Below are 27039 nucleotides of genomic sequence, written 5' to 3' on the forward strand. Positions count from 1 at the left end.
TTCATAACACAGCATCGTGTATAACACAGCATCGTTTATAACACAGCGTCACCTGTAACACAGTGTCACTTATAACACAGTGTCACGTATGACACAGCATCATTTATAGCACAACATCCAGCCAGTTTGTTTCTTCCTCCAGGGCATTTAGGATCTGGATATGAAGGAAGACATGTGCCCTAGATTTCTGCCAGCTCGTCTCCTTAACCCAGCGTAGACACAGCCGCTGCGAGAGTGGTTCCGTTGTGTTGGGGACTGGTCAGCTCCTGCTCACCTGGCCCAGCTCTTACTCATCCACCCTCTCCGAGACATCTCTATCCCCGCTGTCGCCGACCTTCTCTCCCCTCCTCTTTTTTTTTTTTTTCTTCTCCCATCTCTGTCTCCTGGTCATTCTCCCTACTCCCTGTCTGCCTCTTCGACAGCTGGCTGAGCAGCAGACTGCCGCTTCCTCCTCTGGTTGCCTCACAGGGAGCCCGGGCTGCCTCATCTTCAAGATTCTCACACACTCTGCTGAGCTGTGCCTGCCTGGCCCCTTTCTAGAGGACGAGACCCAGTTTCCAGGATCCCTTGGTCACCCCCGACACTGTGGTACAGACAGAGCCCACTGTAACAGGTGCTTCCATCCTATCCAGGCAACGCCATCCTCAGCCTCTACCCTGGGAATGAGCGTGTCTGTGTCTTCTCTTCTGCTAATGAGGTGTTAGTAGAGGGTTGACCAGTCCCCAGCACAGTGGGCCCACTCTTAGAATGACTGTATGTCTCTGCTGGGTTAAGGAGATGAGTTGGCAGAAGGTCCTGCGGGGGTCTGGGAAAGGTTACGTCATTCCAAAGAAAAGGTGCTGGTGCTATTTTGAACATCATCCTGTTGGGATGTGACAGCTGGAACTGCTCCAGTCATCTTGCAAGCTGGCTACAGCTGAAGCCACCCCGAGCCTGGCAGAGCGAAGAGCTAGGAAGAACCTGCGTCCTCGATACCACCGCGTGCCGTTCCCAGCAGCCCTGAGCCACCTTGCTCGCACCTGTAGGCGCTGCCCATCCCCGTCGTGGAAGGCCGTGGCCCTGGGTTTCCGTTGTTTGCGGACAAAGGCTGCTTGTTGCCTTCCCCATCCCCGTCAGGCCCATCCCATCCCGCTAATTCTGGATGTCAGCCTTTGTCCAGAGTGGCCTTGAGTTTGGGAGCTCCTGGGGTTGGATTGCATCCCTTGTGGTTGGTTTTCCAAGGCTTTGGCCTGCCCCTTCCTTCCTGTCGGAAGCTCCCAGCGTGTTGTCTGCCACTGTCTCAGCTCGGGCTGCCACCACAGCACCACCGATGGATGACTTCAACAGCGGTCCACCTTCCCTTCGTTCTGGAGGCTGGAGTCCGAGATCAAGCGTCACAGGGCTGCTCCCTCCTGAGGCCTCTCTCCTTGCCTTGCAGACAACTGCCTTCCCCCCATGTCCTCACGTGGTCGTTCCTCTGTGTGTGTCCTCATCTCTTATAAGGACCCCAGTCAGATTGCATTCGGGCCCACCCTTCCAGCCTCATCTGAACTTAGTTACGTGTTGAAGACCTCACTCTTCACACAGTCACATTCTGAGGCGCTGGGGGTTAAGGCTTCCACATGAGTCTTGTGGGGACACAGTTTAGTCCCTAACAGGACCCAGCTGTGGCTGCTGGATAGACTGTTGAATTGGGACTTGGGAGAAAATAAAGCCATTTCATGTAAAAGTTGAAGTTACTTCAGTTAGTTTTTCTAGAATGTTAACAGCTAGGCACAAGCAAGAGTAGTCAGTCCTCCACTGAACTCTCCACTTTGGAATCACCTGTCAGAGTCACTGGATGGCCAAAGGGAACTGCCCAAGGGCCACTCAGCGGTCCTAAAACACGACCACCTTTCACTTTATTTTCCATTCACCCCTTGACATTTTTTCTCTAACCAGTGGCAAGAAAAGAATGAGGAGATAGGAAGAAGGGACGAGAGGCCTATTTGCTCGGTGGCTGCTGCTGGCCCGCCCTTTACCGGGATTATCCACCAGTGCTGGAGGCAGGGCTACCACCCTCGCTTTGCAGAGATACTGAGGACAAGTCCAGTGGTCACAGTAAGTGGCCAACTTCAGGCTTGACGGGGCACAGCAGGGCTTGAGCAGGTTGCTTGAATGATTCGCTTCCTGAGGCCATTGCTTTCTGAGAATTTGCAGCCTGTCTTCAGGACCAGTCTTGCATCTGGCACAGCAGTCCCCAGCCTTTTTGACACCAGGGACTGGTTTTGTGGAAGACAGTTTTTCCATGGCCAGGGCTTGGGGGTGGGGATGGCTTGGGGATGAAACTGTTCCACCTCAGATCATCAGGCATTAGATTCTCATAAGGAGCACGCCCCTTAGATCCCTCACGTGCACAGTTCACAATAGGGTTCCCGCTCCTATGAGAATCTAACGCCTCTGCTGATCTAACGGGAGGTGGAGCTCAGGCAGTAATGTTCTCTCGTCTGCTGCTCACCTCCTGCTGTGCGGCCCGGTACCTACCGGGTCATGGACTGGTGCCGGTCCACGGCCTGAGGATGGGGGACCCCGATCTAGCAGATTGAGGCCAGATTGAGGCAAAAGCAGCTGGATTTATGGAAAAGGACCCATGCCGGCTGCCTGTAGGAGAGGCAGTGCCTGGATGGGTCCTTAGCTGCCCCAGACCCTGTGAGCAGGTCTCACCTAGGGACGCCCCTGGCACTTTGGGAGCCCAGGGGAGAGGAGGGAATGGGAGGGTGGGCACAGGAGGAGATGACCTTCACACCGAGCTTTGCGAGCGTTCATCTGGCCTTACAACGCCGCAGGAAAGTCTCTCCCACTCCACCTGAAAACACCAGTGTAATCTGGAGACACCAAAAAGGGTAATTAACATGCAAGTTTATCCTAATTCCCACAGTTATCCTGATCCTTAATGAATCAGATGAGGAACTGGTTTGTGACTCAGTAAACTGAAGTCACAGAGTTCTTATGATCTGAGAAAAATGGGTCACTGTGTTTGGTGCTTCACAGGACACGGGGCCTGCAGGCGAGGAGCCAGGCCTCAAGGGTTCAGCGAGTTGTCCAAGCCAGCGTGACTAGGGTTCAGCTGGGATCTCTCAGATTAACTTCCAAGAAGGAAAGTCACTCCTTGCTCATACACTTTTTCATAACTCTCCTTGGCTGGTAAACTCAGGTGGCATCGAGGCCTTGGCATCTGCCCCTTGGTGACCCCCATCAGGATAGCGCCTTGGCTGTGTCTCCTCCCTGGCACCCTTTACCAGAGCAGCTGGGCCTTGGGTTGCAGGGATGGAAGCCTCTATCTCGGGCGACACCTGAACGTGTAGAGTATGTGGTGCTTGCTGAGCTAGAGGCTCACGGATTGGTGTCCCTCTGCTGGTTCCAGTGAGTATGTGCCTCTGAAATTCGAGGGGACTGTGGAGCCTGCTTCCAGGCTTTGAGAGCCCAAGTCTGTTGCAAATTGAATGTATTCACAAAAAGGAACGTTGAAGTCCTAGCCTCTGGTGCCTGCAACTTCATTTGGAAATATGAAATGGGGTCTTTGTAGATTTTTTTAAGATGTGAATGGGGCCAGGCGCAGTGACTCACACCTGTAATCCCAGCACTTTGGGAGGCTGAGGTGGGTGGATCACGAGGTCAGGAGTGGCCAACAGAGTGAAATCTGTTGAGGTCAGGAGTGGCCAACACGAGACCAGCCTGGCCACAGAGTGAAATCCTGTCTCTACTAAAAATAAAAATAAAACCAAATTAGCCAGGCATGATGGCGGTGCCTATATTTCTTTTTTTCTTTTTTCTTTTTTTAGTTGTACTTTATGTTCTAGGGTACATGTGCACACCGTGCAGGTTTGTTACATACGTATACATGTGCCATGTTGGTGTGCTGCACCCATTAACTCGTCATTTACATTAGGTATATCTCGTAATGCTATCCCTCCCATCGGCAGTGCCTGTATTTCTGAGCTACTCGGGAGGCTGAGTGAGGCTAAATCACTTGAACCCGGGAGGCAGGGCTTGCAGTGAGCCGAGATTGCCTCACTGCACTCCAGCTGGGGCAACAGAGTGAGACTTTGTCTCCAAAAAAAAAAAAAAAAAGAAAAGATGTAAGTTAAGGTGAGGTCTTACTAGAGTAGGGTGGCCCCTTCGTCCAATATGACTGGTGTCCTTTGAAGGAGAGGGGAGCCGGCAGCCCAGAGAGACTGCCACGTGAAGACACGGAGCTGATGGCCCTGTGAGGACGGAGGCCGAGTTTGGAGCTGCGTGTGGACCAGCTTACAAGAGCTGAAGGTCGTCCGAGGCGACCAGAAGCTGGGGGAGAGCGGGTACGGCAGACACTGCTGGCCTCTGGAACTCTGAGAGAAATGTTGGTTGTTGTTTTGTGAAAATGCATTGTAGCAGCCACAGAAAACGACAAGGCCCCTCTCCCGGCCTGGGCTTTCGTTTGCTGGTCTGGAGGGTAAGGGTGCCAGCCGCACCATCCAGACACTTCCCGCCTTGCACGTGGGGCCTCCTCAGGGGTTTGCCTTGACTCCCCCGGTCTCAGCCGTCACTGAGGGCAAGTGGCGGGAGCCCCTGAAAAGTGCTGTCGCTGCAAGGCTCCCTCCCTGAGAGGCCTCTGCCTTCTGGGAGGTGCAACTGCCCTGCACAGAGGACTGAGGCAGGGTCCACCAGAGAAGGCTGGCTCGATCCTCTCCCCTGGTCTCAGCCCCTGTGGGCACTATCCGGCCTCGGAACTGGGGAGGTGGATGTGGTCAGGCCTTTCCTCCAAGTCAGTTTGGTCACACATGTGCTCTGTTACACTCAGAGTGTTACACACAGAGGGGTCTGTCCCTTCAGACAGCAGTTCTAGGCATACCTCTGGGCACTGGTGGCCCCAAGAGGAGTCATTCCCTGACCCTGTGGAACTCCCAGCTAAGCAAGACAGACATGTTGAAATTCTAAGATCACATGGTAACTCTGTCAGTCGCTCCTGTTGTTTATGTCAGTCATACACGTTAGATCTAGAAGAGGTAGAAAACACAAGCGGCCGGGTGCAGTGGCTCACACCTGTAATCCCAGCACTTTGGGAGGCCGAGGTGGGCGAGTCACAAGGTCAGGAGATCGAGACCATCCTGGCTAACACGGTGAAACCCCGTCTCTACTAAAATACAAAAAATTAGCCAGGCGTGGTGGTGGGCACCTGTAGTGCCAGCTACTCAGGAGGCTGAGGCAGGAGAATGGCGTGAACCCAGGAGGCGGAGCTTCCAGTGAGCCGAGATTGCGCCACTGTACTCCAGCCTGGGCGAGAGCAAGACTCTGTCTCAAAAAAAAAAAAAAGAAAAGAAAAGAAAAGAAAACACAAGGTGTAGTAGTTAAGGGTCTTTGAAAACCAAATGACACAGTGCCCATATCCAACTGACTTAATAAAGGACAATGATTGGCTCCTGGAACAAAAGGGGGATGGCTTCAGGAGGGGCTTGATCCAGCAGTTTGTCTGGAGACCCGTTACCTATTATCTGCTTTCCCTCAGGCTGGCCTTGTGCTCAGGCTCCCCTGTGAGGCTCTGGGAGCAGCTCAGTCTTCCCTTGGGGCTGCAGAGGGGCAGTGCCACCCCTGGGCTCGTGTTCCCCTGCTGGGAATCCTAAGGAAGAGGGGGAAGCATTCTCTTTCAGAAGCCCCAGAAAATGTCTCCTCAAGACTCAGTGGCTCTATTTGATTTCTCCCCCATCCATTAACTTGCTGCTCTTCTGGTGGGCATGGATGTGCGGTTGGATTTCAGCTTATCAGGGCCTGGCCTGGAGCTGGGGATGGGGTCAGTCCCATTCAAGTCACAGATCTGGGAATGGTGGTTCTCCTGGAGCAACATCTGGGTGCTGTCAACACCAGGAGGGGGCATCCATGGTGGCAAGAAAACCCAGAACTGTCCACTGAATGGGCCAAAGGAGGGAATTAAGATCAGCCTTGGTGCCACCACCCGTGGCCACCGTGGCACGGGGGCCTGTGCTTCCAGACCTGGGTGGTGCGTGGAATGGTGATGGTGACTATGCGGATGCTCCAAGGGGATGACGGCGTTCCCTGAGTGATCACTGCGCCCCAAGCTCGGTGCTCAGCACTGCTCAATACACATTGAGCCATTGAATCCTCAGTACCCCAGACAGAGTTCAGTTATTGGACAGAGATTTACGGAGCCCCTGTTCTGTGCTGGTCATTGGCATGGGTAGGAGATGGAGACGACTCCCCATCATGGGCTGTGTTCTTGCAGGCTTTCCCCATGTTACAGGTGTGAACACTGAGGCCCAGAGAAATGAGGCCACACAGCTGGAATGTTGCAGATCTGAGATCCAACCCCAGGGCCTTTTACTCCAAAACGTGTGTGCTTAATGTGTGTCTATACATGCTGGCGAGTTTTCTTTTTAAACAGCTGATCGCCCTCAGATGTCCACCGCTGGCCTGTTTGGCTGCCCTTCTCCAGGCCAGCAGCCAAGACACAGTGCTGCCCGCAGGGGCGACCGACTGGAAGCCTTGAAACAGGTGGAGCTGGCGAAGCAGGGCCCTGAGCTGTGTGCATGGGGCCTGGCTGCAAATGGCCCAATGAAGGCTCCATGCATTTCCATTTTTGAAGCTTGAGCCCTTTCTTCTCCATGAGGCTGACCCACTAGGCTGGCTTGGTCACATACCAGCTGTGCGGTCCTAGCTTAGTTACTTTACCTCTCTGGGCCTCAGTTTACTCATCTGCAACGGGTCGGCAAACTACTACCCTCGCCCGAATCCAGTCCGTTGCCTATTTTTGTAAATAAAGCTTTATTGGCACACAACCATGCTCACTCATTCACAGAGCGGCTGCAGCTGCTTTTGCACAGGGCAAGAGGCCCTGTGGCCCGCAAAGCCTGAAGCCCCTCGATGTGGCCCTCTCCGGAAAACCTGCCAATCCCTGACCTAGCAGATGGGATGATTGTGTGCGGGAGAGTGTAGGCTCAGAGAGGGCAGGGCTGTGTCTGTGGCTCTCACCAGAGTGTCCCCTCCCTGTCACCAACCCATGGGGTCGTTGCGAGACTCGGAGAGAAACTGTGTTCAGTGTCAAACACAAGGCACACAGTACGTGCTCAGTAACCTCTAGCTTTGGTTCCTCCTGTGATTAAACAAAGGCAAGGAGGACTGCCCCGACAGGCTCAGAGGGCCCAGGGTCTGGAATAGGAGCTGATCCTCGGGTTAGACCACTCGGCTCTTAAAGTGGCTGCCGGTTGAGAGGCTTGTCTCAGCTGCCGCTAGGTGCAAATTAAAAGGATTAATGGACACCGCCGTCTTTGAAAGGCTCAAGGCCCACCGAAGCCCCTTCAGCAGAGGGCTCTGCATTCTCTCTTCCCCAGTCCTCCTTGTGTGCCCCCGTGAGTGGCGGTGACAATGCTCCCGGATGTGGGCCCCAAGGCCAGCGGCCCCGGAGCTGCCCGCCCACCCGTCCGCCAGCTATTGTCTGCTCCGGCCTGGCGGTGTGGCGCTGGGCTTGTGGGGCCCCAGCGGGCAGGGGACTGTGGGAACGGATTAGAGGTCCTGGGCTTGCTTTCCTCGTCTTGCATAAACTCTTGATCAAAGACATTCCTGGGATGACAGAGCCCTGTGAGCTGCGAGGCTGGCCCAGCGTGCGGGACGCACACCCCATGCTGCAGCCCCTGCACAGGCCTGCCCTTGCTGGCCCTCGCTGGCCCTGGCTGCAGTGCTGACTCTGGGGACTAGCCTTATGGTGGGACTGGTGATGGAGCGGGTGCCAGGAGGCAACACAGCCTTCCCCACCAGATTCAGAGGCCAGGCCCTCGATGCTGGGCAGAGCCAGGCTGTGACTCTGCTTCTTGGGGTGCTTCAAGGAGGGTCACGCTGCATGCGGGGTGGCTGGAGGGAGTGCCAGCTGCATGCCACTGCCACTGGGCCTGGCTTCTCTGGACTCCCACGGGCACTGCCCCATCCTCTGCAACAGCCCTGCCCACTGTTATCCCACAAGCACGGTCGGAAGTCTGCATGCCCGCTCTGTCCGGCCTCCGTCCTCTGTCCCCTCTGGGACTTTCACTCCTCATGACAACTCTAGGTGTTGTCTGGGCCCCTGGGGAATCCCCGGCCCTTCCAGCCATGGAGTCAGCTCCTGGCACGCGGATCAGGCTGGACCTATGGATCTGCAACTCAGCCTGGCAGCTTGGGGCTGCCCTGTGGGAGCCGACACGACCTCCCTTCCATTTGGCCCCCTTCCTAGGACCCACTGTTTGCCAGGGTGGGGAGAAGGGAGGCAGAGAGGAATCAGGGAGATTTCCATCCTGGAGGGACTCAGCCGGAGCAGGAAGGTGCCCAGGTATGACAATCCCAGACTCCCAGAGCCACCTGCCTGGTGTGGGGTGGGGAAGCCTCCAGAGAGCCCGTCCTCACAGTGAGTGCAGAGATGAAGGGTCCTGTGGACCAAGGCGGTGGGCCAAGCACAGAACAGGAAGCTTGATTCTGTCTGGTGTGTCAGGAGCTCCTGGGCAAAGACATTGAGCTTATTGGGGCTCAAGGATGGGTAGAGATGGGGCTGAGTCCCAAGGACCTTGGACGGAGCTGAAGGGAGATAGGAAGGCCGGGGGTTGGGGGCAGAAGATGAAGAATGGATGAGGACTGTCTGCCTGCAGGGACAGGGGCCAGGAGGCAGGGCAGGGCCCCTCGTGAGCGGGTAGGGGTGCTGGGGCACCTGAGAACAGGCTTCTGAGAAGGGGCTGCAGGGAGAGCTGACTGCGGAAGTTGTTGTCTCTGAACTTCCTCAAAGGTCAGTTTTTTACCGTCACCCTCTGGGCAGCGCAGATACTCCAACAATGGACGAGGTCTTCACTGCGTCCCAGGAGGGATCACAGGCCCCAAAGTGATGTCAGTGGAGTTTGAGAGTTGGGAACAAGGGCCCGGAGTAGCCAGACCACACCTTTGATATGGTTTGGCTGTGTCCCCACCCAAATCTCATCTCGAATTGTAGCTCCCATAATTCCCACATGTGTCGGAGGGACTCCGAGGGGAGATAATTGAATCATAGGGGCAGTTCCCCCCATACTGTTCCCATGGCAGTGAGTAAGTCTCATGAGCGCTGATGGTTTTATAGGGGTTTCCCCTTTCATTTGGCTCTCATTCTCTCTTGCCTGCCTCCATGTAAGATGTGCCTTTCGCCTTCTGCCATGATTGTGAGGCCTATCCAGCTACGTAGAACTGTGAGCCTATTAAACCTCTTTTTCTTTATAAATTACTCAGTCTCGGGTATGTCTTTGTTAGCAGCATGAAAACAGACTAATATAGCCTTGGAGCTCGTGGCATGACCACGATGTATAGACCTACCCTTCACTGGGGGGGTGTACAGACCCCCCCATCGTGGCACAGCCAGGGGTGGAAGGTGTATAGACCCCCCCCATTGTGGCACAGCCAGGGGTGGGGGGTGTACAGAGCCCACCATCAAGGGGATGCCACAGATGCCGAGACAGAGAGACTGGGCTGTGGGGGAGCTCACAACCGCTTCACTCTGGGCCCGAGCCCTCTCTACACACTTGGCTGTGAACACACCTGACCCACTCAGGGCCCCTGCCCTGCCCTGCCAGCCTGGCTGAGCCCCGCGCTCGGCAAAGTGGCTCTCCAGCTTCTTCCCCACATCTTTGCTCAAACCTAACAGGGTCCGATGGCTACCTTGCCTGCTCCGTGAAACAACCAAAGGTGCGCGATGGTTGGAACTCTCTGCACAGGCCTTCTGCTACACCCATGTGCTCTCGGGGGATGAATGTAAACCCAGCTGCAGGCTGGGGGCGGGGGCATGGCTTCCCTAGGACCCCAGCCCTGACACAGGACCTGGCTCTTGCCCAGAACTGAACAGCTACAATAGTGCAGACCTGGTCCCTGCCTTCAGAGTAATTTGCCCAAGGAGCAAGGAGCTGGGCCTTGTAAGCCACCTGAGTGGCCACCAGTGTCACCTCTGGCTCCGACGGTCCCTTGAGCTCTTGCTGAGGTGACCTGTCAGGGGCACCCTGCAGACTCCCCCACCCACTCAACATGGGACTCCCTTGGGGAAGGCTCCCGGAGCCCCCACCCTCAGGGCAGAGGCTGGTGGAGACCTATAGGGGCTGAGTGTTTCCCTCCATACCCCACCTTCCTCCCAGGGCAGGTGCCTGTGGAGCCAACACACCGACCACCCTGGCCCCACTTTCCGCCCTGGGAGGAGTGCCCTACAAGGCAGGAAGGGTAGACAGCAGGTGCTTCATAAAGGCCAGAGATTTGACCTACAGCTGACAAGTAGTAACCATCAGTGACGTGGGACCTGAGCTTCCACTTAGCTTGGGGTAAGGACAGACCAACCTCACAGATGGGTCCAGGAGCAGTGACCAAGGTCCGCGGACACCTTCCCAGGGAACTCCCACTACCCACCTCCACCCCGGGGTTTGAAGTTAGGTTCAGTCACGTGCACCTGAAATCCAGAGGTGGATGTCACGGGCATCCTATAAGGCAGCCTCCAGGTCTCCACAATCCCAGTGAAAGGCCACCCTGGATCACAGCCCTGACACGGTGCTTTGCTCTCCTGGAGCCTGGCGTTGCCAAAGGGTCATGATTCATCCAGAACAAACAGCAGTTTGTGCCAGAAGGGGGTTAACAAATGCCGGCTTTATTTATTTTCCTATCTGCAAATAACCTGAGAAGACAAACTGGTGGGGCAAGCAAGGGATGGAAGATGTTCCCAATCAATGGGCACCACTCACGTCACCCAGGCTGGAGCTGTTGTCTCGCGTGGTTGGAGGTGGGCTCACCCAGCCAGGCTGCCTGCAAACTATTCTTTGGAGCTTCCCCGGGACAGGAGTCCCCCTCCCACCTCACACCCCTGTGCTCAGGGCTTCCTCCCAGTTGGGAAGGGTGTGCCTGCTCCTGGCTGGATTCTGTCCCCACCCCCGGGGATGTGGCAGTGTCAGGAGACATTCTTGGTTGTCACAGCGGGTGGCGTGACTGTCATCCTGTGGGTGGAGGTCAGAATGCCGCTGAACTTCCCGCAGTGCACAGGACAGGCTGTGGCCTCCCGCATCTGCCGAGCCTGCCACCCTGCCCTGGTTCTGGGGCACCAGGACACGCGCCCCTGGCTCCCGGCCAGCCCAGGAAGCAAACAGGCGGGCACCATGCTGGGGTTTTACCAGTTTTATTTCTAGACTTTCACGTTTGTCTTTTTGTCTTCTGCTGGAAACATGCCGGTTACATGTTGGTGCTGGGAAGCGCCGCGGTGCAACCAGAAACACACGGACCCAGCCGCCCGCCGCCCAGACCCTCAGACTTGCGCGTCACAGGACAGACTCCACTGTGCCCCGTGCACTTGCCACCAGCCTTTGGCCTCTCGATACACACAACATCCAGGACTTGTGCCCTTGCCCCATCACGACAGACAAAGCGTCCCTCAAGGCCCCCGCGTGGTTCAGACAGACGCCGCAGCCAGGATGGTTGAGGTAAGCGTGAGCCGTGTTCTGGAGGGGTGGGGCGGGACGGGCCTGTGCCCACGATGGCCTCTGAGCACAGGATGACCCTGCCAGGGCAGGGCCCCAGCCACGCGGGCCCGCAGTGGGGTGCAAATTCTTTTGGTTCGGCAGCTTGCTAGGTGACCCGGGCACATAGCACTGTGAGCTGGCTTCATTGAGATTTGGAGTCTCTTTAAATTAGCATTATGCTGTAATTAACAAAACAATAACAAACAGAACACTAGTACATAACAGATTAAACATACCCAAAACTTGAACAAATTCCAGAAGCTATTCCAATCATCCCGAATGAGAGTCCTACGGGCACAGCACCGTGGTGGCACGTAAGACACACTTGTTATAATAATAATAATAATAATTATGCAACTTCCATAGCTACACGCAAAGAATGACACAGCTGTAAAAACTACTATGATGATACGCCCCCGATCAGATGAAGAGCCCAGCGTCACAGGCGCAGGGAAGAGAAGATGGACACAGCCTGGTCTCCGGGGACACCGGCACGGTTCTCACGCGTGCGGCTTCAGGGCCGGCCCCCACCAGCCTGTGTGGGATCGCGCCCGTGTGTCTGCCCGCCAAAGCAGACAGAACCTGCCCGCTGGGTCCACCATGGCTAAGTGAAGCATGAGGTATTGTGAAACAGGAACCTTTTTGGAATAGAGCAGTAATCACATTAAGTCAAAATTGATCACATAAAAAAAAAAAAAAACTACAAAAAAGGCATCTGTAATACAATGTTCTAAGAGAAAATTAAAACTAGTACATGGCAGTATATGACATTGTAAAACAAAAAACTGATCCTCCAATAGCAGCAAACAATGTGAAAGAGATACAGAGAAGCGATGTGAATATTTCCAAACCGTGCCTGGAAGTCAACGGTAGCAGCGCAATAAGAAAACGGAGCTGCGGCCTGTCCCCGGTGTGGGCACCGCCCCGTCCCCTCGGGAGCCTCTTCCTCACACCTCCTCCCGCCTGTCCTCCCTCACACATCAGCCTCCACACTCTTGCCACCTCCCTTCAACACTTCCTAAATAAAAATTACAAGAATTACAGAGCCAAGATGTGCAAATTGTCTATTTTGTCACTAAGTTTTTTAAAGGAAGGGGCAGGGGATAAGAATATATCGGAACCGAACTTATGTCGAGTACCCTAATTTTCCTTGTGACACCCATGCCTTTCCAATCAGATGACTTTGGGAAATGCCAAACAGGCTGAATCAATGTCTTTGTGTGGTTTTTTTCCTCCAGATTGTTTTTTCCCACCTATAAAAGGTTCTATCTTTAAAAATAAACTGTATGAAACCTGCAACATCAAAGGCAGAAGGTTTGTGTATGTATGTCTGTGTGTTTAAATCAAGGGGAGATTGCATTTATAAATCATACTGGCCTTATGAACATCCTCTGCAATAAATATACTTTTTAGCCTTAACTATAAATTATATATTTTAGTGTTTAAAAACCTTCCGGTGTGAAACATCTAAGATAACCCTTAAACCACCTGTTCTCTAGGTAAACCTCTGAGATCCCTACTTTCAAACACCAGTTGGCACCAAAGGATTCCTAAACTTCAACTTCTTTAAAGAAAAGGAAAGGAACTTATCATCCTGGCAATGTGAGAATGCAAACCTTTTTCTTCTTAACTGGCACGCAGCCTCCCAAACACCCCACCTCCACTGCCACCACAGTGGCCCGCACTTGCCTCGAAGTCCTGCTTACACACAAGTACAAGGATATTCCCAAACCATTCCATTAGAAAACTGCCCTCCCTCCACACACAACAAAAACAGCGCGATTTCCTACACCTATTGGACTGAAAGTGCTTGGAAATGGAATGGTTTTAGAATATTGAGAAGAACACAAACCAAGTAGCTGTGGGTTGAACCTGGACGTGAGCTGGCTGTGGGGCCGTTGGGTAGAAAACCAGCGTCTCATAAACAGGTCACTACAAAAATAGGAAGAGTATAAAAATAGAATATATTATGTCACTATTTCGTCTTCTCTTTATAGTAGCGTATCGTAGGAGTGGGACAGGTGGCCTTTCCCGACCCTGCTACGCTGGCTGGTGCCCGACAAACCTCCACTGGGATGGTGGTCACAGGTGCAAAGGACATGCACACGGGCACGCTACGCTACGGTAACCAAGAGGTGACTTCAGCCATGAATAAGGTGAAGAGGTTACACATCTACCTACGGAATATAATAACATACAATGACTTATAAAGTGACTACATGCATATGAGCAAGCAAAGTACAGAGATGCCTAGAACCACACTACAGCTGCGCTTTTCAGGAAAAGCACAAGAATACGTTTTTCTACCTAAAACCCTCTTCTACTTTAAAAATGGTTTGCTGAATTTTTCTATGTTTTAAAAATGTTTTTACGCTTTCTTTTTTAACACGTAAAGGATCGAACCTAATCCTCTCCCGAGACTCCTGCTTTGTGTTAATGCCTATTCTTACAACAGAGAAACAAGTACATTAATATAAAAACGAGTTGATTATTGGGGTATAAAATCCTCTATTGTCTGTAGCACAACCCTCCTCCCCCACTGCTCAGGGTTATGCAAATACTATTTTTTTTTTCTCTCTCTTTTAAAGACAGTTTTTGGGTAATCTTTTTCTTTTGCTTAAGTCAGAGATGGAAGGGAGAAAGAGCAAAGGAAAAAACAACCAACAACAAGGAGAATGGAACTTTCCCTTCTGGTATCGAAATGCTCCGGAGAGGAGGGACTGTCAGGGGAGCACCTGGGGCCGGTTCCGCCCTCGCTGTGGGTGGCGGTGGCGCCTGCCTGCCTGGCGCCCTCAGATGTCCACATCCCGCACGTCGGTGGGTGTGCAAGCCAGGTCCACCTCCTCCTCCTCCTCTTCCTCCTCCTCGGCGACCTTGGGGTCCATGTTCTGCTGGGCCTGGCGCAGGCTTGACTCCAGCAGGGCTTCGATCTGCTCCTGGCAGGCCCGGAGGCAGTCCTGAGAGAGAAGGAGTGGGGAGAGGTGGGAAGAGGGGGTCCTTAGAAGGGGCCTGCGGTGAGGGCCCCCTCCCAGGTGCCACGACCTGGAAGGCCTCTATAAGAGCAAGACTAAGTAAAAAACTGTCCCTTGACCCATGCCACCGCCTCTGAACCTGAGCGAGACGTGGGAGCTGCCATCACCTGTCAGTGAGACACTCAGGACCCAACGCTTCCACCTCCCACCTGGCCTCCGGAGCCACAAGACAGCAGATGCTTGCCCGCCCACCCTGCACCCGCTCTGCCCATCCCCAAGCTCAACAGCTCCTTGACCTTCTGTTCCCACTGGCCCTGCCAGCTCCCTGGGGAATTCAGTGCCATCTGATCTGGACAGACAGGCCCTTTCAGTCCTGCCTTTTCAGACAGCCTCTCCGTGTGGCAGCCCTCCAGGTGAACCTGGCCTTCCATGATCAACGGCTGTCAAAGTCTTAGGCCGTGCATGACTGAGGATGAATGCTGGGTGCCCAGGGGGACCTGGACCCTTGATCCCTCACCTCCATCCTCTCCCGCTCAGGCCTGTGCCCCGGGGCCACCCATCAGCCTGGCACAGCATGCATCCACCCGCTGCGGCCACAGAGGTGCTCGCCCTCGGGTGGAGTGCAACAAGCTCCTGGAAGTCCTGCACCTCCGCCCTCCGGGTCTCCAGACCCCCTTGGCGGTGGCCGCACCACACTGTCAGTGGGAAAGAGCAGCCATGGAATCCGGAACCCCGCGCCCAGCCGGGGGCCTCTCCTCGGCTCCAGCACGGGCAAGTCCCAGGCAGCCCGAAGCGGCTATCTCCTGTGCGGGGGCTTCTGGATAGAGAACTGGCTTCGTGTGTTGGGGCTGTGTGTGTCCCAACTGCCAGGAAGCCACCGTAGGGCTTCAAGCCGAGTCTCTAGGCAGCCCAGGAAACAGACTTTCCACAAGGAGCAGGGCTGGGCCACAGCCCCAACAGGTGCCACTGAACTTCCAACCAGATGGGGGTGGACAAAGGCAGGGCATGACAGGCGATGACCTAGGCCAGAAGGACTTTTCAGTGGACCCCTGGGGTCGTAACATTTTAGCGTCCTGTGACTTTATAGGGAGGGCTTTCCTCTCCCGCCTTTCAGATAAATTCTCATCATGGCAAATGAAGCCGGCTGGGCTGGCAGCACAAACAGTCCCACTGTACAGATGGGGAAACTGAGGCCAGAGACCTGGGGTGAGATCCAAGACTCCTGATGTTCAACCTAAAACACCAGCCACCCTCAGTTCCCAGCTCCAGGGGCCTGGCAGCTCCACCCACGGACTCTTCACCTGCCGTCCGCCCCCCTCACCATGACCTGCTCCAGGGTCACGCATGCAGCTGGACTCCATTTCCCTCATTCCTCTGGCCCCACAGCTGCCTGCAAGGCTACCCTGGTGGACAGAGCTGTTCTCCCACAGCCAGAAGCTCCAAGGAGGCAGCACGCTCCTCCACGAAAAGTCACTGGTGTGTGGCCCTGTGCACCCGATTCACACAGATGGACATTCCACCCACCAAAGAAAATTCTAGAACACGCCCTAGAAAGTGCAGGGGGCCTCTGCTGTGAACGGTTTTTCTGAGTCTGGGCTCAGCTAATCAGGCAGAGTGGACTCCGCCTCAGGTAACTTCACCCCGTGTGTCAGCTGTGAGCGTGTGCCTCCCATCTAGTTCAGATGGTCTCTACTCAAATAAGGGCCAGTGCCCAACTTCCCACAACTGCCCAAAGACAGCAACATCCCGGGCAGATACCCCTGGCGGGGAGGCGGTTTCCACTCAGGGCGTGGAGTTGGAAATGAAAGTGCAGATGGGAGTTTCATTTTGACGGAGGGGCTTTCCCTTTGCTGGGCTTCTGGAGGCCTCGACGGCATTTCTGAACCATTTTCCTGAGAGAACTGTGGGCTGCTGGCCTCCACCCTACAGCGGGTGAGGACACCTTACCACCCCCACAGGATAACACGGGGCAGGGTGCAAGGGAGGCCACGGCCGAGAGCACAGAAGGGAGGGGAGGGCGCCCCTGCCACCTCCAGTATCCCATGGCAAAAATGCTTCTTCCTCTTCCGAGACACACATGGGCTGGGCAGCCGCTAGCTGCCTAGAGGCACCGCTAGGCAGGGGACAGGCAGGTGGACGCTAGATAGCATCTGCTGAGACCCGTGCGGAGCCCCCGGGAGGCTCGAGGGCAGACCCCCAAGAGGCGGCCCAGGCCAGAGCCACAACGGGCCTCGCAGGCCCAGCCGGCCCCAAGCTGGGGTCAGGCGGTCACTCCCTCACACACCGCAGGGCCGGCGGCTGACCCGGCCACCTCTCTGGTCTAATTTGGTAAATGCCACAAACCCTTTTGATTGTCATTTTAATTCTTTCTTTAAGAAAAGAATCGGGAATAAAACAATGGCATTTTGAAGAAGAAAGACACAGTCATGCCAGGGTTTAACGGCAGCAGCCTCTCAAAGAGCCGTAAACAAGGCCGTCTCTATCCGCCCGTTGTCCGGCGTCTCGGACCTCACAGGAGCCCTTTTCAAGCATCTATTTATTGGCCACGCACATTGTGGCCCAAACAAAGCTCGCCTGGGCCTAACCCCACACACTATCACCACACGGACCATTGGCTGGGGCCGCCTGGGGCCTTCGTCCTGGACGCTTCGCCCAGAAACACTCTACAGCTCCTGGAAGCCCCAGGGGACATGAGCAGCCTGTGAGGACCTCCCGACCGGTCAGTGAGTTCTAGGAGCAGTGGAAGAAGCTGGTGCCCTGTCAGTCTGTGGCTTGGGGTCCGAGGGGCCCAGCCCCAGCCCCAACCCCAACCTTGTCACCCTTGCACCAGCCTTGGCATTTCCGTGGCACTAGGCGTCTCCTGCCTGTGAGCCCCGGCGAGGCTCCCTGGGACATTGCCCTCACTCACCGGGTCACACTTGATCACTCTGGAGAGGAAGCGTGTGAGGCGGTAGTAGGACAGGAAGTTGTTGGGGCTCCCCAGGTTCAGGCCTTGCACTGCGGCCACCACGCTCCCTGCTGCCACCATGGAGGGTGGATTGGAAATGAACTTCACATCTGCAGCAGGAGAGAGGGAAGGGGGCTGTGAGCAGGGGGACCCGTGATCTGGGCATCCCCACGTGCTGGCTCTGAGCAGGCGGCCCGGCCTGGTGGGTACCACTCTCCAGGCCCTCCCCAGCCTCCCGCCATCCCTGGGTACTAGGAGAGCAAGAGCCCGGCCCAGGGACCCTCCAGGAATGTCAGCCCCACTGTTGACTCAAACATAACCAAGCAAAGAGAAAGCCACGGGAAGACAGGACAGGTGACCGGGACATCACTACCCTCTCATCCTTTCAGCATCTTGAGCCTTGTGAATGTTATCACTTATTCACAAAAACAAAGTTAGATGACACAAATATGAGGACACAGAGATGTCGCCTCTATGACCCTAAACCTTAACCCCAAGTACGTGCCACCCCCCAGCAGCAGGGATTGGAGACAAGTCATATTCTGAAGGGACGTTGCACGGGGCCAGGCCATGGGGCTGCAGGGCATTGATGAAGCCATTCCCTGTGTCCATCGAGTGTCAAGCCCTGGCCGGCAGCCTTCAGGGTGGCCGTGATGGTGTGGCTCCGGCTCAGGCCCTGGCGTCAGGAGAGCCCGGCTTGGCTCACTCGGGAAGGAAGAGCTGTTCCAGCAACCCATGGCCCTTACCGTGGGACCACGACTGTCACAGTGACCTTCAGAGCACGGACCAAGTACACCCCAACTCCACCCAGGGCCCTCTACTCACAACTCTACTTCTGGCCGATGACAAAAACGCTTCTCTGGGCCACTTGATGTAGCCCAGCAATTCCAGCGACTTCCCAAGTAAGGGAAGAGGTGTGGGGTTCCTAGCAGCAGGCACTATGGGACACCCTTGGTGGACTGGGCCAGGAGCCGGGTCCCAGGAGGGAGCAGCTTTCCCAAGAAGGCACCAATCCCCCTACTTGGGGCTTCCTGGGGACTGTCCCGCACATCTGGGCCTACTTCCAAGGGGGACACCAATCTAGGGCGGCCCATCAGCCTTTGTGGTCTGCACAAAACTCCCTCTGGTCACTGTCAGATACTGGGACTCATCTGCCTGCCAGGCTGCAGTAGTGGGCATCTCAGGGCCTCCATGACTGACCTAGACAAACAGCAGACCAGCTCTTTCCATAGAGAGCCTCGCCACCAATCACGTCCCAGTGTGTGGCGCGGAACGCCGGCCTCCCCTCCTCAAGCAGTCATGCACCTACCGTGGACAGGTGGGCCAGCGTGGGATGTGCCTCTCGGCCTGGCCCCCACCCCAGCTCCGCTGGGGGTAGCCCTTTGTCACACCCACGAGGAATTCTGCATAGGAACCAGGGGCCCTGGGCTGGGAGCTGGACGTCAGCAGGGATGAGTGTGGCATCTTTGTCGGCCCCATCGCCTCATCTCGCGCCACTGAGCGCCCGGGAACAAGGGGGGTCGGGGGAGCTGAATGGGAGCCGACCCAGGCACAAAGGGAGAGGGGCCCCCACGGGCCGCCAGGGGTGCGGCGGCCCATCCGAGACTTCATCCCGAGAGAATAAACAACTTCGGCCTTGTTAGAGAGGGGCGCCGGCGAGGGGCTGGGAAGAAAGGCAGCCACCCTGAAGGGGAGACAAAGCCGGCTGCTGGGCGCCGTAACAACTTAAAAAAAAGAAATCCTTAACGAGCCGAGCCACCTCTTTTCCCCTTTAAATGGGAGCAGTTCCACCCAGTCTGAGAGCCATGAATGAAAACCTTTTCATGGAGGCAAATCAGAACCGTACACACAGAAACCGCTTCTGCAGGGAGCGACAGGTTCTAGCTGGCCCCGTACCTTGTGCCCCCCGTCTCCAGGGGCACACGCAGAGCGGAGTCACTGGGGCCACGTTGTTTCAGAAGCTCATTCTCCCACCCGAATGTGTGGCGCTGCCTGTGTTTAGATTGGGAGCCACCCAGAATTAGACACCAAAGCTCCAGGATTTGACCCCATCCGCTGCCCGGTTGTAAAGGGAAGTGACAGCCGTCCTGGAAGCTCCTAGGTACTGGATGTTCCTCATCTGGCCTCTCGCAGAGCCAAGGGCACACCTGCCCTGAAACCCCCATGCGTGAGTGTATGCGGCATGTGCACACCCGCTGGGGACGTGGGGCCAGGGATGCCTGGCGCAGGGAGAACCCCCAGCATCCCCTTTAAACGTAACCCTTGCCACGTGGACGGCAGAAACACCTTCCCAGACTCTTTTCCATGCCTCCACCTCCTTCAGCCATCTCTAACTCTAAGCAGCCCTAAGTCACTCTCATCTCCACAGATGTCCAGCAGGACCAAGGCACCGGCTGCTCAGTTACGTTCCATGGGGTGGCCACGGGTCAGGACCTGGAGCACTTTGCAGGGGTGGGTCCCCTGGCCTCCTGCCTCTCCCTCGGGGCCCACCCTGGAGTGGACTCCACAGCCACTGAGAGTAAGTGCACAGCTGGGTCCCCGAGTGTCCCTCCTCCACCCACCGCTGGGGGCGCCTTAGCAGACAAAGGGTGTGCAGTAGCGGGGAGGGCGAGACTCTGCACCTGCCCACTGCCTCCCACCAGCACTCAGGGGTCCTGGGACGGGAGCTCGTCCGCAGGAGCCACCCTGTAGGAAGGCTGTGCAAGAACCACGCCCCACGTTCTCTCCAGGAAACTTTGCATTTCTCTGAAGCCACTTTCAGCTCCATAAAAGGCTGGCTGGAGTCTCCAGAGGCCTCTCTCCTCTGAGCAGCACCAGCCAGAGAATGCCTCCCTGTCTGCCGCATGCCCCCACCCCCCACCGTCAGACCCATCCAGGCTGGACGACATCCTTGGCATCTTCATCTGCCCACCTTGGGGACTAGCTTGGAAACATGTTGGGGACGGGTTCATGCCCCAAGCAGGTGGAGGAGGTGGGGGAGGCCTCACGCCTAAACCAGAAACTATTCTGGAATACCAGATACTGGTGTCAGAAGGGAGCACAAAGTAGGCTTGGGGGGCTCCGCCCTCTGGGGAGGGGAGAAGATGCTACTGCTTCCTTGAGGCCCCCTGGGCCTTGCAGCCTAGGTCACCCAGAGTGAGCCCCCAAACAGATGTGATGACTGAGGCTTGAGCAAAGGTGGGCCACAGCAGAGCTGGGTGGGATGGGGACATGCCCCCCCCATCAGGATAACCAGGCCTCCTGGGCCAGGAAAGGAGGCGGTCACACGGGGGTCAGAGGCAGGGCTGGGGACAGCAGGAGGCAGCACCCTGTGTATGTGCGTGTCTGTCCCCACTGGGTTCTGGGGCCAGGGCCATGTCAGGGAGGGGCCTCTGGGGCCATGCCAGGGGAAGTGAGGACTGGGTGCTTCTGCTGCCCACGGTGGCGGCCCAAGCTGAGACTGCTCTGAAGCACCCCCCAGGGCTCAGCTGAGCCCGGCTGGCTGGCAGCACCCCTGGCAGGGCCTCAGGCAGCAGAGCTCCTCTGCTGGACACCCCTGCACTCGGCTGCCCAGAGCACGTGGTGCAGGCGGGCCAACAGCTCTCCCCGCCCCTGGAGGCGTCTCTGGCAGGTGGCCCAGCCTGGGAGAGGCCAGGAGGGGGCCCTGCAGCTCAGGCTCCTTAAGGACACAAGAAGGGCTGGAGGTGGGTGGGGAAAGGAGGCGGCCCTGCAGCCAAGGTAAACCCCTTTGAGCATGGAGTGGCCACAGGCTGCCTGGCCTGGAGGATGAGGCCACAGCAGCTGGACACAGGCAGGCCGAGCTGTCCACACCGATGCCCAAGGTACTGCATGGTGGCCGTGAGGGAGCAAATCCCCTTCCATCCAGCACAACAAATAATCCAGGGCCTCTGCTCACCAGAGCTGGAAGAGCGCTTCCCAGCGCAGAAGGAAGCCTAGGGACATCTTCCCAGACATCACCCCGGTGGAGAGCGAGAACCCGGCCAGGGTCACCTAAGGAGCTGGCTCTCAAGCGGAGGCCGGGGGCTGCTGGGCCTACCCTACCTGTGGCACAGAGGGCAACGAAGGTCTGCGCGTGTTTGCGGATGATCTGTTTGTTCTCCTCCGCCTCTGGCATTTTGGAAAGGAAGTGTTCGATGAAATCGTGCGGGGTCATGGCGGCCAGGTTCCACTTGAGCTTGTTCACCAGGAGCAGCTCCATTTGCTGCGAACACAGGGTGAGCGGCCATCAGGGGAGGTGCGGGCCGGCCCGGGGGCGCGGGGAAGCCGGCAGCATGGGGGCCCGGGCCATGCAGCACCTCCGGCTCAGAGCACTGGCCCCTGCGTCTCGTGCGGTCCTGGAGGTGGGAGGGGAGGGCTGGCGAATGATGGGGGTGGTATCGGGGAGCCGGGGCAACACGCGATCCCAGATCAAAACAGAAAAGGTGCCCGCTGCGTGAAAAGACTCTGCAAGTGGAAACAAAAAGACCTCCCACCACCTGAAACAGGAGGCTCAGTGCGGAGCGCGGCGCTCCTCGTGCAGCCGCTGGAGGGCGCGCGCCGCCCACTTTTCGGCCACACTGCCGGGCGCGAACGCGGTGGGAGTCGCAGGCAAGCGACTTGGGGGCGGCGGGATGGGGGCGGCTAGGATCCCGCCCGCTCCCGGGACAGGGGCGCCCGGCGGCGGGGCCGCCCTCCCTGGGAGCAGATATGTCAGAGGCGGGCCGGCCGCCACTGCCTGCACCTTCCCCGGCCCCGTGATCCTGCGTGCGACTCTCGGGGGGCAGGGGGCGGCGGGGTCCCGCGGTTACCAGCAGCTCCTCGGGCCGGATGGAGTTGTCGGTGTAGATGCACAGCTTCTCGGCCGTCAGGGGGATGGTCTCCTTCATCTTAGAGGCCACGAACATGCAGGTGGCCCCCAGCAGCTGCAGGCGGCTCTTTTTCACGGGCTCCAGCGACAGGAAGCGGTCCAGGTAGTTCATGGCCAGAGGGAAGACCTCCTCCTCGCACTTCTGCTCCTCGCAGACCTGCGGAGGCACGGGGCCCGTGACCGCCGCCGCCAGGTCGCGCCGCCCCACCCCCGCCCCCGCACCCCCCCATCGCGCTCGGCAGGACCGCCAGTTCTGAAGGGCGCCGAGGGGTGGGGGCCGGGGGCGGAAGGACCTTCCTGTGATGCGCCCCCTCCCCCGCGCGTCCCCAGTACCCACCCTCCCCGAAACTGAAAGGGAAAGTCCCCGCGAGGCTGGCACGGTGGGGGCGGGAGCGGGCACAGCTGGGCGGCGTGCGCGGCGGCGCGGGCTGCCAGCCCTGGGGACCCCGGCCCGCCCTGGAGCTCCGTGGTCCCTCTGACTGAGGGTCGACACCCACTGGGGTGCGGGGCCGCGGAACGGACCGCGGGGTTGGGCGCCGCGCCTGCGAGACACAAAGGTGGCGTCCCAGGCCGCCGCGCCGCATTTCCCCAGACGTCATCTTTTCAAAAAATATTTAAAAATATTAAAAAAATAACTAAGTGCATAAAAAAACCCTGAAAATGACCCTCGGGCGACCCTTTACCCAGGCCGAGGGTCGGGAGTTCGTTACAGGCTCCGGGGGGAGCCCCAGGAATTCAAACTCCGGGGCCCCCCCTTCCCCCTGGGCGCGGGCGGCGTTTCCCTCTCGCAAGGGCACCACGCCGCACTTTCAAAAATTATTTAAAAATACTTGCGGGCCCCTCAGGCGCCCACCGAAGGTCTGAAAATGTGCTCCCAGGCCCCCGGCTCCCTCAGAGAAGGTCCCCCAAGCCGAGATCCCTGCAGACGGGGATCAAGCCCTGGCGTCTTGGGGGCCACGCGACCTTGCAGCTCGGCGTGCTCTCCGGCCCTGGCTGCCCATTTGGGGCGCCCCGGGACTCGCTGCTTAAACAAAGGGCCCCCCTTCCCGAGCGGGGTCCCCCCAAAACTCCCCATGCCGCGTCCCTGCGCCCCTCCCGCGGGCTCCCGGCGGCCGCGCGGCCCCTAGCTGCGGCCCCAGCGCCCGGCGGCCGCTCCCCGCCCCCACCCTGCCCCCAATTATTAATAAACACTTTTGCTTTGCAATAAAAGAGCAAAGATGGCGCATAATACTGGCACGAGCGGCCCTTGCATACGTGTCCATGGATATTAATTTAAAAATCAAATCTATGCCCCCTCCCCCCGGAGTTGGCGGCTCTCGGCCGCAGCGGCCGCGAGAGGAGGCGCAGCCGGGCTGGGGCGCAGGCGGGGGGCACAAAGCGCACTCAGCCTGCCAGCCCGCACCCTCGGGCCCATTGGGGTGCCCCGACACTGGCTTCTCCCGACGGCACCCCTCCCCAAACCCCTTCTCCCCTCCCACGAAACGCAACTTATAGCACCCCCACCCCCACCCCTTCCTGCTTCAGAAAATACCCACAATTTTTATTTTGAAAATGCGGATCCCTAGCAACACCACAGCAAACTTCAAAGTTCTAGCGGGAGAGAAGGGAGGGGGGTGAGGAGCAAAGAAACGTGGGTCTGGGCAACAAGTTGCAGGGAAGTCTTAAGAGAGCCGCCCAAAGCCCCGCACCTCCAGCATCCAGGTGGCGACGATCTTCCGCATGGACGGCAGGACCTCCTTCTGCACACATTTGAAGTAGGACACCGAGGGCGCGCAGGTCTCCTCCGCCTTCAGCATGGCCCGCAGCACCCGGTCGTTGAGGAGGTTGGCATCGGGGTACGCGCGGCGGATGGTTTCCACTTCGCAGCACAGGAGCTGGTGTTCCATGGCTGGGGCTCTGCCTGGGCAGCTAGGGAGGGCTGTGGGTCCGGGCTGGGTCCGCGCTCGGCTCTCGCTTCTGCTGCCCCGCGCTCCCTCGCGCTATTCTGCCCCTCGCCGGAGCGTGCGGACTCTGCTGCTCGCTGCTACTGCGCCGACAGCCCTCTGGAGGCTCCAGGACTTTGCAACTTCAACAAAACTCCCCTGTAGTCCGTGTGACGTTACTGTTGTTAAGCAGAGATCAAAGCCGGGCAGAGAATGGGAGCGGGAGGGGGGCGGGGGCGGGCGCAGGGGGAGGGGGCGCGGGCGCCAAACGCCGGGAGCAGCGAGGGGCAGAGCCCAAAAGCCATCCCCGAGGCGCCGCGCCTGCCCTGCGGCGGAGTTGCCCCCGTAGTCCGGTTTTCATAGAAATGCAAATCGCCCCGCTGCAGCCTTTCTCCCCGCCAGGGAAGAGGGGTGCAGGGGGCCCCGTCCGCCTCGAGTGGGTTCCCCGGGATTTAGGGGGTGAGGTGGAGGTGGCTCTGCAGTAGGGGACCACTAGGAAGGCCGGCAGGCCACACGCAGCCTGGGGAGACCACGAGAAGGGGGGACTCTAGGGCGCGGCGACACCCCATATCCAAGCCGGCAGAATGGGCGCATTTCCAAGAACGCCACGAGGGCACCCACGGGCGGACAGACGGCCAAAGAATCTCAGCGACTGCATCTTCTTTCATTTTCATTAACACGTGTAAATTTCAAGAACTATTTAGCATACAGGGACGGGGAGGACCGGGCACACAACCCCTGTGCAAGTTTCATTCCGGCGCACAGGGGCGTCGTTGCAAATGCCCAAGGGGGTAACCCTAAAAGTTAAAGGAATTTCAGCTTAGCATGCGCTCGCTCAAAAAATAAAATAAAATAAATGCCCGAAAATTCCAGCAGCAGCCCAAGATGGTGGCCAGCATTTCCTTCATCTTGTCCTTCTAGCCTGGAGACTCTTCGGGCTGCCTTCCTACCTTGACCAGTCGGTCCTTGCGGGGATCCCCAAATGCACCCCCTCCCTTCCCGTGCCGGCAATTTAACCGGGAGAAACACACGTCTGAATGGAAAGCTGAGAAACAGTGATCTCCGTTCTGACTCATTTTTTTAATTAAAAAAGAAATTAAATTGCTGGAAATATTAGTCGCCTCAGCCTGGGACAAGACCACTGGAAGGTTCCTAATTGGTTTTGTTGGGGGTGTAGACGTCCCTTCACCTTTAGAGTTTGCCCTGGGACTAAATTCGTGAGCATGAGGGGGCTGGCAGGAGCGGGCATAATTCAGAACAATTATCAATTAAACAAATGAGTGTACTGATCTGATTTTTAGCAAAATCGATAGGTGTTCGTGGTTTCATGAGAGGGTCCCCACTACCGCAAACTTAAGCAGATGTAAATTAAAATACATAGTTTTTAAAATAACAGGTTCTGTCTCTTTGGTGCATTAAAAAATAAAAGGACATTTTACTGTCTTAACTTTTGTTTTTGTTATTTTAATAGTACCTGCCCCAAATTAAGAAAACTGTTCATTTACTTCCTTTTGAATATAGTTTAGTGTCATCAAACCACCGTATCCTCTTAACAGTAAAAGCTGAAAGAAAACGGATAGAAAAAGTCCCCTCCCCTTCGCCAGGGTGCTCACAGCAAGATGCGACCCCCCCACCCCCCACCTTTCAGGGTGAATTCCTCCCGTGCCCCCTCCCCCGCCGGGAATTAGGATTACTAATATTCCGGGTCCTGGGGGGTAATTACCCCCAGATTCCGCATGGGGAGCGATGGGTGGCCCCAGCAGGGAGCACCCACGGTCGTGTCCCCCCCACTCCCCGAGCACCCATAATCGCTTTGGCCCCAGCATAGCCAAGCCTCAGAGCATCAGCCCGCGCACGAGGGCGGCCCAGCTGCTTTTTCATTCATAAAATCCCGACCCGGCGGCCGCCTGGATGATTTATGGGGCCCGGAGCTATCACCCGGCCTCTCCCACCCCGGGGGTCGAGGGGCCCCGAGCCCCGCGTGCGCCCTGGCCCAGCCCGAGGCGCGAAGCGGGCCGAAGTCGGCTAGGGGCAGCACGGCATAAAGAGGCTCGCCCACTCCGGCAAAACCGGCTCTGGGTCCAGGAGGGAGCTTCACCCCCCCATCCCGGGCGCAAGACAGAGGAAACTGGAATTAGCATGAGCCAATGGGGGCGCGGCGCTGTTACTAGGCGGACCGGGCAGATCTAGGCTAGGAACTTCGTTGATTTCCCGGCTCAGGGACGAGCGCAAAATTGCAAGCCCGGCTAGCGAGCGTAAAGAGCCGTCCAGGAACCCGCGGGGGAGGCGCTGGAATTTGGGGCCCGGCGGGGAGCGCCAGCTGTCCAGCCTCCACCTGGGGGAACCCTGCTTAGCGGCCCCCGGGTCCCCTGAGGGGGCCAATACCTCTGGGCTTTTGAGGGTCATTGCTTCAAGAAGCGCAGAGAAAGCATTTTGATTTTTTTCCAAAGGGAAAAGCAACTTTAAAAAACTTTTCTGTTGCAGTTTTACTTTACACTGTCTTCTTAAAACCCACCACGAAGCAGGAACTGCGGCTTCTGGGCTCATTTAAAGTGCTCTGTTCTTATTTCTTGGTGACCATTTGGAGACAAAGGGCAAGTGGCCCAGTCGGGAGGGTAACCACGTTGGTTTGAAAGAAAATCCAAAAGTAACTTAAATCACCTTCACGCTTTCCTCGCCCCTTGGCCCCTGCCCGGGTGACCGCGGCCTGGGCGGATGGTCGGCCCCGAGAGAGCGAATTCCGCTGCAGGCGCGTGTTCGCCACCGTCCCTGGCTGTGGGAACCTTCATTCAGGCGGGGGAAGGGAGCGCGTTCATTCAAGAACCGGCGCGACGCGGCGCAGACCCCGGGACTCAGCGCGGCTGCGCGCCGC

The 27039-nt window shown here is 57.2% G+C and overlaps 2 protein-coding genes across 2 annotated transcripts; one reads left to right on the forward strand and one right to left on the reverse strand.

The window, feature by feature from the left end:
• The first annotated feature begins 121 nt into the window (after positions 1 to 121).
• LOC105469726 (uncharacterized) lies at positions 122 to 10971 on the forward strand. Its single transcript, XM_071074125.1, is given in 5 exon segments — positions 122 to 613; positions 1921 to 7936; positions 7938 to 8240; positions 8242 to 8502; positions 8504 to 10971. Coding segments are annotated over 4 exon segments (843 nt in total). The 5' UTR covers positions 122 to 613; positions 1921 to 7708; the 3' UTR covers positions 8555 to 10971.
• A 671-nt stretch (positions 10972 to 11642) lies between these two features.
• LOC105469727 (cyclin D1) lies at positions 11643 to 24310 on the reverse strand. The gene is made up of 5 exons (XM_011721173.2): positions 23934 to 24310; positions 22187 to 22402; positions 21441 to 21600; positions 17361 to 17509; positions 11643 to 14437 (listed from the first exon to the last, which is right to left on the reverse strand). The coding sequence occupies exons 1-5, from the start codon at positions 24129 to 24131 to the stop codon at positions 14273 to 14275; spliced, it is 888 nt and encodes a 295-aa protein (XP_011719475.2). The 5' UTR covers positions 24132 to 24310; the 3' UTR covers positions 11643 to 14272.
• Between the last annotated feature and the right edge of the window lie 2729 nt (positions 24311 to 27039).

The sequence above is a fragment of the Macaca nemestrina genome, chromosome 12 (genome assembly GCF_043159975.1).
Source record: "Macaca nemestrina isolate mMacNem1 chromosome 12, mMacNem.hap1, whole genome shotgun sequence".
In the NCBI taxonomy this organism is placed as follows: Eukaryota; Metazoa; Chordata; class Mammalia; order Primates; family Cercopithecidae; genus Macaca; species Macaca nemestrina.